At 44.4% G+C, this 14,401-nt stretch overlaps 1 protein-coding gene and 1 long non-coding RNA gene across 13 annotated transcripts in view; one reads left to right on the forward strand and one right to left on the reverse strand.

Annotated features, from left to right (window-relative positions):
* The window catches only part of HERC6 (HECT and RLD domain containing E3 ubiquitin protein ligase family member 6), a 63,829-nt gene extending 61,090 nt beyond the window's left edge, over positions 1–2,739 (forward strand). For both annotated transcript variants that reach the window (XM_019025378.4, XM_055384643.2), the window contains one exon: positions 1,876–2,739. In XM_019025378.4, the coding sequence (XP_018880923.2) occupies positions 1,876–2,096 (221 nt within the window). In that variant the 3' untranslated portion in view covers positions 2,097–2,739. The remainder of the gene's footprint in view (positions 1–1,875) is intronic.
* The window catches only part of LOC109026616 (uncharacterized), a 52,991-nt gene that overhangs the window by 25,343 nt on the left and 13,247 nt on the right, over positions 1–14,401 (reverse strand). For 5 of the 11 annotated variants that reach the window (XR_010133420.1, XR_010133421.1, XR_010133418.1 and 2 more), the window contains one exon: positions 2,107–2,164. The exons of the other annotated variants lie outside the window; for them this stretch is intronic. This is a non-coding gene — a long non-coding RNA (uncharacterized lncRNA). The remainder of the gene's footprint in view (positions 1–2,106; positions 2,165–14,401) is intronic. 11 annotated transcript variants of the gene reach the window in all.

A 14,401-nucleotide genomic window follows, 5' to 3' on the forward strand; every position in this document is an offset into this window, starting at 1 on the left:
CTACATAGGGCATGAAAAACGAGTTAGGACCAGGTGTACCATCCGCATAGGGCACGAATCTCTGGCAGCCCCTACCCCAATCTTTGATTATACAGGTGGGTAGCTACTCCATGGTGCTTATTTCTTTCTTACTGTGCATGTGCTAAGAAAGGGGGGAGGTGGAACCCCCATGGTGGACATGCCTGGTCCCAGGTTGCCCTTTCTATTGGTGGAGCTGCTGGCATTCCCCCGTGCTAGCTTCCAGCCTTCTTATCTATGTTTGCAGCCCGATATTCCAGGCTGCTCTTTGTTAGAAAAGAAGTGATTTCTTGGACTGCTTTTTGTTAGAAGGGAAGTTCTGCTGAGGACTCTTTTGCCCTCACTATCTGCCTAAAATAATTTTCTATCTCTGTATCACCATTCTTGCAGGTGGGTCACATGTGTTAGTGGCAGAGCAAGGATGAGAACCCAGGCTCCCTACCTTCTAGACCAGCATTCTTTCTCTTACTCAAGTCTGTTTCTTTTTTTTTTTAAGTAGAGATTTGCTAATTTACCACTTTTTCTACACTGACTTTTTCTGCACCCTCTTTCCTCACTTCAGCTGGCTCCTAAGCCTTTTATCTCATGTTCCTATCTTCATCTAATTATCTAAGTCCTATGATGTTCGAATGATGCCAACTATCTGTTTTATAGTAATATATCATTTAGAAATAATAATGATATTATTATTATTATATTATATATTTTTATATATTATATATTTTATATATTATATATATTATATATATATATTATATATATTATATATTATATATATATTAATATTATATTATTATATATATATAATATATATATAATAATATTATATTATTATATTATTATTATTATATTATTATTATTATAATAATATCAACAACAACTGATGATAATAATAGCAGCAGCAGCATTTACTGTGTGCTTATTCTGTGCCATGCACTATGCTCACTGCTTTGTATCTATTACCTACCTTTTTCCTAACAGCAACCCTATGAGGTAGGTACTATTCTTTTTTCCCCGTTTCAGACATGAGGAAAAAGAGGCTTGGAGCATTTAGTAGCTTGCCCATGTTCAGACAGCTGGTAAGTATGGGAACCAGAATAGAATCCATCAGGCTGACTCCAAAGCCCAGGCTCTTGAGCACTAAGCTCTGTAGCCTCATGGTATAAGAACTTCTCTTGGTGGGAACCCTAAGGTTTCTCTAGGGCAGACTTAATGACTTCTGTCACCATCTCATCCCATTCGTCAGCTCTTCCTGAGTTACACATCTTTCTTCTTGATATTTTTATTGCTACTAAGGATGCTGGAGGACAATTCCAACTTGTCCACAGATCCAACCTATTTCTCTATAAGCCCAAGCTGCCTTTCTAATCTTCTCTCTTAATGGGAAACTTTTGATTCAGCCCAGTGGTTCAGCTGTCTGTACACCCCATGAGTTCACTTCTTCCCACCTGTGGCTTTTTCCTGAGCTTTGTCCCCTGCCTTGAAAGCTCAGCCAAATCCTGTCTTGAGAAATAGCCTGGTGTGACCTCTGTGAAGTCTCTCTGACCACTCAGCCTGGTGTTTCTCTCCCTGCTGAATCCTTTAAGCTCCTCATCTCATTCTTCCTAGATGAGCTAAATAAACTTCCTTCTTGCTACTATTTTTTCATGCATATAATTTTCCCCCAACTACACCATGAACTCATTGAGGACAAAGACCAAATGTCATGATTTTTCTACATTCAACATGGCCTAGGACAGTTCTCTCTGCCTAAGGACATTCAATAAATACTTACTGAATGAAGTGATTAATTTCTTCCTTTTCATTATGTTTTACTCTTTCTATGAAATATCTTAACCAAATTTTATTCCTTTCTAGTTTTTCTTACAGGACGTGATAGGCTGCATGCAAGAGGCATACAGAAAATGGAAATAGTATTTCGCTGTCCTGAAACTTTCAGTGAAAGAGATCACCCAAAATCAATAACTTGTCATAATATTCTCTACCTCCCTAAGTATTCTACAATGGAAAGAATGGAGGAAGCACTTCAAGTAGCCATCAACAACAACAGAGGATTTGTCTCACCCATGCTCATATAGTCATAATCACCTCTGAGAGACTCAGGGTGGGCTTTCTCACACTTGGATCCTTCTGTTCTTCCTTACACCTAAATAATACAAGAGATTAATGAATAGTGGTTAGAAGTAGTTGAGCGAGAGATTGGGGGAATGGGGAGATGATGATGATGGTCAAAGGGTGCAAAATCTCACACAAGACTGAGGCAGGAGAATAGGGTACAGAGATAGGGATCTAAGGATGACTTGGACACACTCCCTGGCACTGAAGAGTCTGAACACTGGCCTGTGATTGGTCCATTCCAGGACCTTCATTTGCATAAGGTATCAAACCACATCAGCCTCTGATTGGCCATGGGCCAGACCTGCACTCTGGCCAATGATTGGTTCATTCCAGGACATTCATTTGCATAAGGAGTCAAACCACACCAGTCTTGGATTGGCCGTGAGCCAATTCACCTCAGTCTCTAATTGGCTGTGAGTCAGTCTTTCATTTACATAGGGTGTAACCATCAAGAAACTTCTACAGGGTACTTAAGCCCCAGAAGATTTTGCTACCAGGGCTCTTGAGCCACTTGCTCTAGCCCACTCCCACCCTGTGGAATGTACTTTCACTTTTGCTGCTTCACTGCCTTGTGCTCCAATAAATCCACTCCTTCACCACCCATTCATGCATGTCGCTCAATTCTTTGTTCAACACACCAAGAACCTGCACACCTCATTATCAGAACCCTTAACCTAGTAACATATTTTGGCGAGCCAGTCAGGAGGTAAGCCTAAATTTGGGGATTTATTCTCTTTTATTCTATTGAGATTCCATTTGTGGCCATGGGCTGGAACTAAATTCCACATGGGACTCTCTCTGTCTCTCCCCTTCTCTTTCTTTCCCTTTTCCAACTTGGGACCCTTGGCAGACAGCATTCTAAGCACAGAGACAACTGCAGGTCTCTTGCTAGGGCCACTGTCTGGTGAGACTGAAAGGTTTCCGTGTGTAAGCACCTAACCATCATCGCCTGCTTCAGGTGGGGTCCTGAGTCCTTTTCTTTTTAGTCCTTCAGCAGCCATTTCCCAGTAGCTCCTCGGTAATTGAGGGCAACTGGCCCAGGCCACTCTCCAGTGTTGCCTGAAAGCCAAAGAGTGAGTGGGGTTAGCTGCCCGGCCTGGAAGTGGGATTCTTTTCTATCTTTCCTGGTTATAGTTCCTGAGCCCTACATGTGATGCAATTGGCAGTGGCGGCTTGTCCAGGGTGAATACATACACATTTCAGGTGCCTTTAACCCTCCTTTTCTTATGCTAAAATTCCCTCGTAGAGTCAGCCTGTCAGGGAATGCAACAAATAGGGGCACAAGATAAATCCCTACCGCCATGAGGTGCATGTTTTTGTGACTATAATATTATATTTATTTGCTGTTTATGTTGGGATAACATGTTTAGACCAATTAGAGATGTACCCCAAACCCAAAGGGCCAGGGCAATAGGTAACTGACTATGGAGGCTCCAACAGCAAACATTAGCCTAAAGGTTAGGGACCAACCACTTGGATAGGGAAAGTGCCGTGCTTCTTTTGTAAGGGACCACTTCTAGATCATTTGAGTTTAGTAGATCTGGTACTAAGAGAAGAATCCTGGTGGAGACTCTTGGATCACTGTATAAATTGCACGGTGGATCCATGGGGTAATCTCTGCTCCTGGTTTATCTGGTACAGTCAGAGAGCACTATGCTCCCTTATTGAGAGGCCAGTCTCCAACAAGTTTAAATTAGGCAGTCTGCCATCCCTTGCCCTTCAAACTGTAGTTACAACAATGGTTAAGGAAACCATTTGGGAAGAAACTATTGTGGCCAGCTACAAGGATGCCAAAAGCCAAGAACCATATCCAAGAATGAAGGGAATCATACTAGGCCATCGTCTATGAAGGGAAAGCATTCAAAGCAGCACTGGTGCCCACCTAAGGTCAGAGATGTCTGACACTCTAAGATTGGACCCCAAAGGGGGATCCTTGGGAGATCCAATCCTAGGCCACAACCTCTCTGAAGGGGAAGACCCTAGATGGAGGTTCTGAGGTCTAGTATTAAACCCTCCTCAGAATTTTTTCTCTCTTACAAACAACAATAGGAAATACTCCATCCATACCACCTGACTCCCCACTCAGCTGCATCCTCAATAATTGGAACCAATTTAACCCTGACAATATAGTAGGGAAACATTTGTTTTTTTTACTGTAATACTGTTTGGCCCCAGTATCCTCTAGATAGCCAGGAGCAATGGCTAGTCAATAGGAGTCTCAGTCATGACACTATCCTGCAATTAGACTTATTTTGCAAAAGGCAGGGTAAATGGTCAGAAATACCATGTTTAAGCCTTTATGGCCCTGCACCAAAACCCTTCAATTTGTAAGGCTTCCAAATTTTGCCCTCAAAGAGAAAAAATTCCTAAAGTAGAACCAGATGTTATAGATGACCCCTTTCTGCAAGGGCCACCGTTTCTTAGGGGGAACTGCAACCACCTCCATACAACCCCTTGCCAAGTGCTCCTGAGGATCAAACCCAGGAACAGGAGCCGGAAACTCCACTAAGTTCCCCCACACACTTCCAGGGGAACACCTTATTCAATTCCCTGTCCAGCTCTATTTCCCCCAAGGGAAGTAGCAGGAGTTGAGGGGCTAATCTAAGTGGAGGCCCCCTTCTCCATAACTGATATACAGCAATGAAAGGATAAGTTAGGAATTTATTCTGAGAACCCCAGGAGATTTGCAGACAGCTTCCAAACTTTAACCTTAGCCTTCGGTCTCTCACAGAAAGATGTTCAATGTATCCTGGCAACTTGTTGCACTCCTCTGGAGAAAGAATGTATTTCTGAGGCCGCCCAACGTGAAGCAAACAAGCTGTTTGCCGGAAATTCCGAGGGCAATTGCCTGGGCCCAGATACAGTCCCCATCACTGACTGTAACTGGAACTATAACACCCCTATGGGAATGAACAACCCAGCCAAATTCCTTGAAGCTCACCTGGGAGGAATGAGAAAGGAAATGACTAAGGCAGTAAATTAAGGGAAATTACACAGGTTAAGGAGGAAAGCTATATTTTATAGTAGATTGGAAAAGGCTTTTAAAAAATACACCAACCTGGACCCTCCCCCTCCTGAAGGCAAAGTACTAATGGCACAGGATTTCATTAGCCAAGCTGCCCTGGACATTAGGCATAAAATCCAGAAGCTACACATGGGACCACAAACTAATCAAAATCAGCTTATTGATACCACCTGCATGGTATATAACAATCGTGATCTGGAGGAAGTGGAAAGGGAATACACTAAAGAAAAACAGCCAAAATTATGGCAACTGTCAGTGGTGATGCCCTAAATGCCCAAAAGGCATCCAAGGAAAACCCAAAGGGTCACAAGGACAATGCCGGCAAAAACTCTGGTTACAAGTGCAAGAAAAGTGGGTACTAGGCAAAGGACTGCACTAAGCCCACGCAGGGCCTGTGCTGCCAATGTGAGGGCACCAGTCGTGACCTCTGGCACTGGATAATTGACTGCCCCTGCTCCCACCAAGGGGCTCCATCAGTCAAAACTCTAGCAGCACACAAGGAGGGATCAGATGAAGACTCATGGGACCCAGGGACATCATCACTACCACTTAGGATCCCTGGGTAACTCTGGACGTCATGGGCACCAAAATTAATTCACATGCCAAGCAGCAGCTTCACTTGGAATGGCTGAATTCTATAGGATATAAATCCCAAATTTCGGGCACATAGCAAAGCCCCTTTACAAGGCAACAAGGGGACCTTAAGATGAGCCAATGGAATGAACCCTAGAAATGAGGGAGACTTTCACCAAGTTAAAACGGGCTCTCAGCCAGGCTCCTGCACTCAGCATTCCAAACCTCACCAAGCCCTTCCTGTATGTAGCAGAAAAGAAAGGCATAGCAGTGGGAGTGCTTACTCAGAAGTTGAGAACAGAGCCTAGGCCCATTGCATACTTTTCTTTTTTTTGAGATGGAGTCTTGTTCTGTCTCCCAGGCTGGAGTACACTGGCACAATCTTGGTTCACCGCAACCTCCAGCTCCTGGATTCAAGTCATTCTCCTGCCTCAGCCTCCCAAGTAGCTGGGATTACAGGTGCCTGTCACCACCATGCCCCAGCAAATTTTTGTATTTTAATAGAGACCGGGTTTCACCATGTTGGCCAGGGTGGTCTTGAATTCCTGATCTCAAGCAATCCACCCACCTTGGCCTCCCAAAATGTTGGAATTACAGGCGTGAGTCACTGTGCCCAGTTGTTGCATACTTTTCAAAGAAATAAGACAGTAGCCACCAGGTGGCCCAGCTGCCTGCAGGCAATAGCAGCCACTGCTGTTTTGGTTGAAGAAGCTATTAAAATTACTATAGGCTGGCCAGGTGTGGTGGCTCACGCCTGTAATCCCACCACTTTGGGAGGCCAAGGTGGGCGGATCACCTGAGGTCGGGAGTTGGAGACCAGCCTGACCAACGTGGAGAAACCCTGTCTCTACTAAAAATACAAAATTAGCCGGGGGTGCTGGCACATGCCTGTAATACCAGCTACTCGGGAGGATGAGGCAGGAGAATTGCTTGAACCCGGGAGGCGGAGGTTATGGTGAGCCCAGATCGCACCATTGCACTCCAGCCTGGGCAACAAGAGCGAAACTCTGCCTCAAAGATAAATAAATAAATAAACAAAAATTACTCTAGACCAGCCACAACTCCCCACCAGTCCTAGAAATAAAAGGACATATCTGGATGACAGGAGAAAGATTAAATACGAGGTGGCACTCCTAGATAATCCAGAGATCACAATTAAGACCTGTAACACCTTAAACCCAGCTCTATTAGTCTGTTCTCATGCTGCTACTAAAGACATACCCGAGACTGGGTAATTTATAAAGGAAAGAGGTTTAACTGACTCACAGTTCCACATGACTGGGGAGGCCTCACAATCATGGCTAGTGGAAGGCAAAGGAGAAGCAAAGTAATGTCTTACATGGCAGCAAGCAAGACAGTGTGTGCTGGGGAACTCTCCTTTATAAAACCATCAGATCTAGTGAGACTGATTCACTATCATGAGAACAGCACAGGAAAGACCCACCCCCATGATTCAATTACCTCCCGCTGGGTTGTGGCAGGCCAATTCTCCCTGACAATCACACAGACAGGCCTGTATAGCACTCCAGTTACACTGACAGATTTCCACAGCACTGCCTTAACATTTAGCAAATAGTTAAGCCTAGGGAAACTGGTGCCCAGACATCAAAGCTAGAAATGAAACATATGTCATATGGTCAGTAGGCTTCTCCCTAACCCGGAGCAAGTCAAAATAATAGAGACAGTCTTACATTCCTAGTGCTAGGACCCATCTCGGGTTGACGGAATCTGAGACAGTTCAAGGTAATGGTGGCAGCTGTTTGAATAGATTCATTAGAGAGTCTAAGGCAGCTCTCTGGACCAAGCTGCAAAGGAGATAAGATAGAAATAATCACTCTGGTACCACAGTAGACAGGCCTTGAAGGTTCTGGGGCCCTTTTAATCAAACTTAGCAAGCATTTTTTGCTTCTGACCTTCTAGTTGAAACAAAATTAGCTACAAATAGACTTAGGTGAATGCTATACTGCACGTAGGCACATAACCCCAACCTATACATGCACTAAGAAAATTGTAACACTTTGGGTTGGTCTGGTGGAATTATCTCTGGCCTTCTCCCTGTATCCAGTTATATCAATAAATTCCATTCTTTCCTAGTTTGTCTGCTTCTCCTTATTGGGCCTTGAGAAAACGCAGCCAGACCCAGCTTGGTTCCGGGAACAGGGTCCCTCCCATGACACATGGAAATTATGGGAGCTACAGTTCAAGATGAGATATGGGTGGGGACACAGCCAAACCATATCACCAGCTGCACTGCTACTTATGGGCACCATAACCAATCATTCCTGTGAGCAAATCATTGTACACAGATATGGGAGCCAGCCTCTTTTATCTTTTAGAACAGCCTCTTCCAGACCCTGTGGATAACTGGTTTACAGACGGCAGCAGCTTTTTGCTAAACAGGGAGCACCAAGCTGGATATGCAATAGTGAATTACACCATTTTTGAAGTTCAGCTACTGCCCCCAGGCACATTGACACAAAGGCTGAGATCATTGTTCTTACTCAAGCATTAAGGTTGGGACAAGAGGCTGACGCAGTGGCTCACGCCTGTAATCCCAGCACTTTGGGAGGCCGAGGCAAGTGGATCACCTGAGGTCAGGAGTTCAAGACCAGCCTGACCGATATGGTGAAACCCCGTCTCTACTAGGAATACAAAAATTAGCCGGGCATGGTGGTGTGTGCCTGTAGTCCCAGCTACTTGGGAGGCTGAGGCAGGAGAATTGCTTGAACCTGGGAGGCGGAGGTTTCAGTGAGCTGAGATCGTACCACCACTGCACTCCAGCCTGGGCGACAGAGCAAAACTCTGTCTCAAAATAAATAAATAAATAAATAAAGGTTGGGACAAGGAAAGAAAGCTAACATCTATGCAGATTCTAAATATGCATTTCTTGTGGTTCATGCTAATGCTGCAATTTGGAAAGGAGACTACTTACTAGCAAGCGCTCTCCCATAAAACATGGGATTCTTCAGCTATTGCAGACAACACTTGCCAGACGCCATAGCCATTATTCATTGCAAAGGGCAACAAAAGAATCTAACTCCTATAGCACAAGGGAACAAAAAGGAATCCAAGGCAGCAGCCCTCAAGGTACAGTCTCAACAAGTTTTAGCACTACTCCTTTTTTATGACCCCCCAATAGAACCTGAGTACACCTCACAGGAAGAACATCTAATAAGACAACAAGGAGGAATGAAACAGGGATCTTGGTGGTATAAGGGATCAAAAATAAATCTTCCCCAAGCAGCCCAATGGAAAATCATAAAAGCCCTGCATAACTCTTTCCATGTGGGAAGAGACACAACTTTGGCCATGGCAAACAAGCTCTTCACTGGATCCAACCTAGCTTCCATGGCCAAACAGGTCTGTCAAGCCTGCTCACTGTGTGCATTAAACAACCCAGGAAACAAAGTGCCTCCTTTAATAGAGCCAATCCAAAGAGGGAGAACTTACCCAGGGTAAGACTGGCAATTGGACTTTACCCATATGCCAGCCTGTAAAGGATTCAACTTTTTACTAGTACTGATAGAAACCTTTATTAGCTGGGTTGAAGCTTACCCTTCCAGAACAGAAAAGGCCAATGAAGTAGTGAAAATTCTCTTAAAAGAAATAATCTGGCCAGGGATGATGTCTCACACCTGTAATCCCAATACCTTGGAAAGCTGAGGCAGGCAGATCACTGAGCCAGAAGTTCAAGCCCAGCATGGGCAACATGGCGAAACCCTGTCTCTACGAAAAAAAAAAAAAAATTATCTGGGCACGATGGTGCATGCCTGTAATCCCAGCTACTCAGGAGGCTGCGGCACAGGAATCATTTGAAACAAGGAGGTGGGGCTGCAGTGAGCCAAGCACACTGCACTCCAGCCTGGGCAACAGAGTGAGGCTCTGTCTCAAAAAAAAAAAAAAAAAAAAAAAAGAAAGAGAAATAATCCCTTGGTTTGGGCTACCCCAGAGCCTTCACAATAACAGCTTATCTTTTGTCTCCCAAATAACTCAAGGGGTTGCTAAGGCCCTCAGGATCAAATTTACATTCAGCATGGAGGCCTCCATCCAGGAAAGTAGAAAAGGCTAATCAAACTCTAAAATGGGCATTAGGTAAACTGTGCCAGGAGATGTCAGAGACTTGGGTGGACTTGCTCCCCACATCCCTCTTAAGGATCCATAATTCCCCTCAAGCAAAAATTAATATAAGCCCATATGAAATATTATATGCAAGGCCATTTTTAACTAATGATCTAATCACTGATCCAGAAACAACCAGTTTAGTAAAATACCTAATTAACCTGGGACAATTTCAGCAGGATTTACAAAAGTTTGGAACCCAGTGGTTCCCTATACTGGGAACTAACCAGCAACCCAAAATTAGGCCAGGAGGTAAGGTACCGGTGAAAACATGGAAAGAGGAATCATCTGCTCAACAGCTACAACCCAAATGGAAGGAACCATTTTCAGTGGTGCTGGCCACACCTTCCGTGGTCAAGGTACTAGGGTTAGATAATTGGATACATCTTTCCAGCATCAAGCCTGCCATACCAGAAGTTCCCGGACCCCGAACGTGGAACTCCCACCAGCCACTATACCTGTGAACCTGTGGAAGACCTGAAATACCTGTTTAAAAGAATGGCTAAAAGATAAGTAAAGGCCTACTAACTTTCCTTGGTGTCTTTTCTGTGTGGTCGTGGTAGTTGGGGTAATACTAGTTTTTCTTACATTATTAAACTGCCTTTTCCCAAGCAGGTAGGATCATTTCCTCTGCCCTAGTAGAATCCTATCCTGTAGGACTTAAAGGAAGCAAAATAACAAAAAGGTACATTCATACCCACAATGATTTGCTATAGGCCACACACACTGGGATCATGCATATTGGGAATTGGCTTAATTCTACAGCAGGGCCTCGATTTACCCTCTGACCATTAGGTGACCCTCAGTATTTACTAAGAACCTTGAATCTAACACAAAGACTGTTAAACACCACCAGCCAAGCCTTGTTTTTTTGTTTTTGTTTTTTGGGTATTTTTTAGTAGAGACAGGCTTTCACCATGTTGGCCAGGCTGGTCTTGAACTCCTGACCTCAAGTGATCTGCTCGCCTAGGCCTCCCAAAGTGCTGGGATTAGAGGCATGAGCCACTGTGCCTGGCTGCCAGCCTAGCCTTAGTAAAAACATTGTTGGCTTTGCTTATCCCCATACTCCTCCAGGTACACTGCTATCCCAGTCCCAGCACGATATTGGGCCCTTGAAAAAATGACTTATCACCCTGCCTACAAAGGAGGAACTCTCTTCAAACTAATAAACTTAGATGACTTATACAACCAAATTACAGACATGACAAAGGTTACAATGACAGGACGAGCAGTAAACCTGCAGTCCTATCAGAGCAACCTCTCTAGGGTTACATTCTCAGAAAAGCCCATCTAGGGCCCAATATCAACACACACAGAACTAGAATTCCAGGTACACTCTGTGTCAAAAGGAGCCAGAAGTCCAGTCAGGTCCTGGGGACCTTGAAGAGTAATCAGTGCAACTACACTCTGGAGATTAATCCCTCACACAATCATGTAAATTACACAATTACCCAAACTACATGATTTAGAAAACCTGTATGGTTTTCACGGAAACCATTCCTAGTTAAGGGCACCTTAAAACATATTCGGTCTAAGTACTGTTAAGGGAAGCCCACTAGCTGTGTCTACACTTTTCCTTGGGAAGACTGCATTAGCCCTGAAATTCACCTCTAGCTGTCTTTTGGTTCCCCATTATGAAAATACTCCCGGGTGGTTGTTGGTGGACACCAAGAGCAGCTACCTCCACTGGGAAAATAAAACTACTGGGGCAACCCAACTTTGCAAGGCCCCTTCCCGTCGTCAACAGGGGCCACCTTAGCAGGGACCTTAACTACTTGGGAAAGCGAAAATAACAAACTAACCCATATGTTCACCATAGAAAACAATTTCTGTCTTGAAAAACGGGGAGCATTTTTCCTGTGCAGGACCAGCTCCTACTTACGTTTACCTGCCAATTGGACTGGAACTTGTATACTTGTTTATTTAGCCCCTGAAATTAATATAGCTCCCAATAACCAATCTCTCACTGTATCTTTGACTGCAACCACCAGACACAAGCAAGCCATCCAACTCATACCCCTTCTAGTAGAGCTGGGAGTAACAGCAGGAATAGGAACAGGAGTTAACGGGCTGGCAACCTCCCTATCCTACTACCAGGGTTTGTCCACTGATTTCATGGAAATCTTGGATGACATTGCTCAAAGTATTGTCATCAGACAAAATCAAATAGGCTCCCTAGCAGTGGTCACTTTGCAAAATAGAAGGGGACTAGACCTCATAACCACTGAGAAGGGAGGCTTATGTCTTTTCCTAGAGGAAGAATGCTGTTTCTATGTCAACCAATCAGGAATAGCAAGGGATGCCACCTGAAAACTAGCTGACCGGGCCGCTAAGATACAACAACAGCTGTCGGAATCATGGGGCTCCTGGTCAAGGTGCTGGGCTGGGGGTCATGGCTCCATCCCCTAGCCAGACCATTGCTAATGGTTATACTGGCCCTGGTCTTTGGACCATGTTTGCTAAACCTTTTAACCAAGTTCATTTTCTCTTGCCTAGAAACCATTTAGCTTCAGATGATTGTGCGACAAGGTTTCCAGCCAGTGCCAGGTAAAGGCACCACCTCTGGCCGTCAAAAGGTTACTCTGTCTCCACAAGACAAAGCAGGGCGAGAGTTCTGTGGTCCCCAGTAGGTAAGGCCAGCGTGCTAAATCAGCAGGAAGCAGTTACAAAAGAAAAGACCATCAGTCCCTCTGCCTCCCATAAAGATTTCTAGGGATCATGTCTCTCAGGGGGAAAATGAGGCAGGAGAATAGGATCCAGAGATAGGGAATCTAAGGATAACTTGGACAGACTCCCTGGAGCTGAAGAGTCTGCACACTGACCTATGATTGGTCCATTCCAGGACCTTCATTTGCATAAGGTGCCAAACCACATCAGGCTCTGATTGGCCACAGGCCGGTACCTGCACTCTGGCCAGTGATTGGTCTATTCCAGGCCCTTCATTTGCATAAGGCACCAAAACACACCAGTCATTGGCCATGGGCCAATTCACCTTGGCGTGGAATTGGTCACAAGCCAGTCCTTCATTTACATAGGATGTAACCCACAAGAAACCTCTAAAGGGTACTGAAGCCTCAGAAGACTTTGCTACCAGGGCTCTTGAATCACTTGCTTGAGCCCGCTCCCACCCTGTGGAATGTACTTTTGCCTTTGATCCTTCACTGTCTTGCACTTTCTTTTTTTTTGAGAGGGAGTCTGGCTCTGTCGCCCAGGTTGGAGTGCAGTGGGGCGATCTCGGCTCACTGCAAGCTCCGCCTCCCGGGTTGACGCCATTCTCCTGTCTCAGCCTCCCAAGTAGCTGGGACTACAGGCTCCTGCCACCACACCCAGCTAATTTTTTTGTATTTTTAGTAGAGACGGGGTTTCACCGCGTTAGCCAGGATGGTCTCGATGTCCTGACCTCGTGATCCGCCCGTCTCGGCCTCCCAAAGTGCTGGGATTACAGGCGTGAGCCACTGCACCCGGCCCACTGTCTTCCACTTTCATAAATTCACTCCTTCACCGCTTGTTCATGTGTGTTGTTCAATTCTTTGTTCAATGTGCCAAGACCTGGACACCTCACCATCAGAACACTTAACCCAGAAACGAGATGAATGTGTTCATTCCTTTTTTTTTTGAGTTCGATTGCACAGTGTGGTAAATATAATTAACAATACAGTATTGCACTTTTCAAAATACCGAAGAGATAAAATTTCAAATGTTTTCACCACAAAAATTGTTAAGTATTTGAGGTGATGGATGTGGGAACTAGCTTGATTTAATTATTCCACATTGTTATTCATAAATTATAAGATCACTTTGTTCCCCATAAATGTATACAATTATAAATTGCCGATTTACAATTTAAAAAAAGAGAATTAGTTGAAAAATGTTTGGATAAATAATAAAGTGATGAATCAAGAATAATTTTTTTTTAAGAGACGAGGTCTCACTATGTTGCCCAGGCTGGTCTTGAAATCCTGGGCTCAAGAAATTCTCCTGCCTTGCCTCCCAAGTGCTGGGATTACAGGTGTGAGCCAAGAATAATATTTTTAATAAAACAATGTTATGTAAAGCAACATTTCCTATATCCCTAACCCTGCTAGATATATATTTTATACTCAGGAATATCTCTAGAGTTTTTATTTTAGCAAAGTGCTGAATAATTTATTTGAAAAATCTGAATGTTAAGGGATTCATTAATTCATTGAATAATTACTTATAGTAGGTATTGTGTGGCAAGTACCATTCTAAAGGCACTAGCACTGGCAGGCCATCGACCAGCAGAACAATGCGGAGTTTGGCCAGGGCAGTCGGAGGACAGCCTGGGCCGCTGAGCAGCTCAACTCCAGGGGAAAACCAACTCCCTTCTGGCTTCCTCATCTGCTGAGAGCTACTTCCACTCAATAAAACCGTGCACTCATTCTCCAAGCCCACATGTGATACAATTCTTCTGGTACACCAAGGCAAGAACCTGGGATACAGAAGGTCTTCTGTCCTTGTGACAAGGTAGAGGGTCTAATTGAGCTGGTTAACACAAGTGCCTATAGACAGCAAAACTAAAAAAGC

Source organism: Gorilla gorilla, chromosome 3 (genome assembly GCF_029281585.2).
Source record: "Gorilla gorilla gorilla isolate KB3781 chromosome 3, NHGRI_mGorGor1-v2.1_pri, whole genome shotgun sequence".
NCBI lineage: Eukaryota > Metazoa > Chordata > Mammalia > Primates > Hominidae > Gorilla > Gorilla gorilla.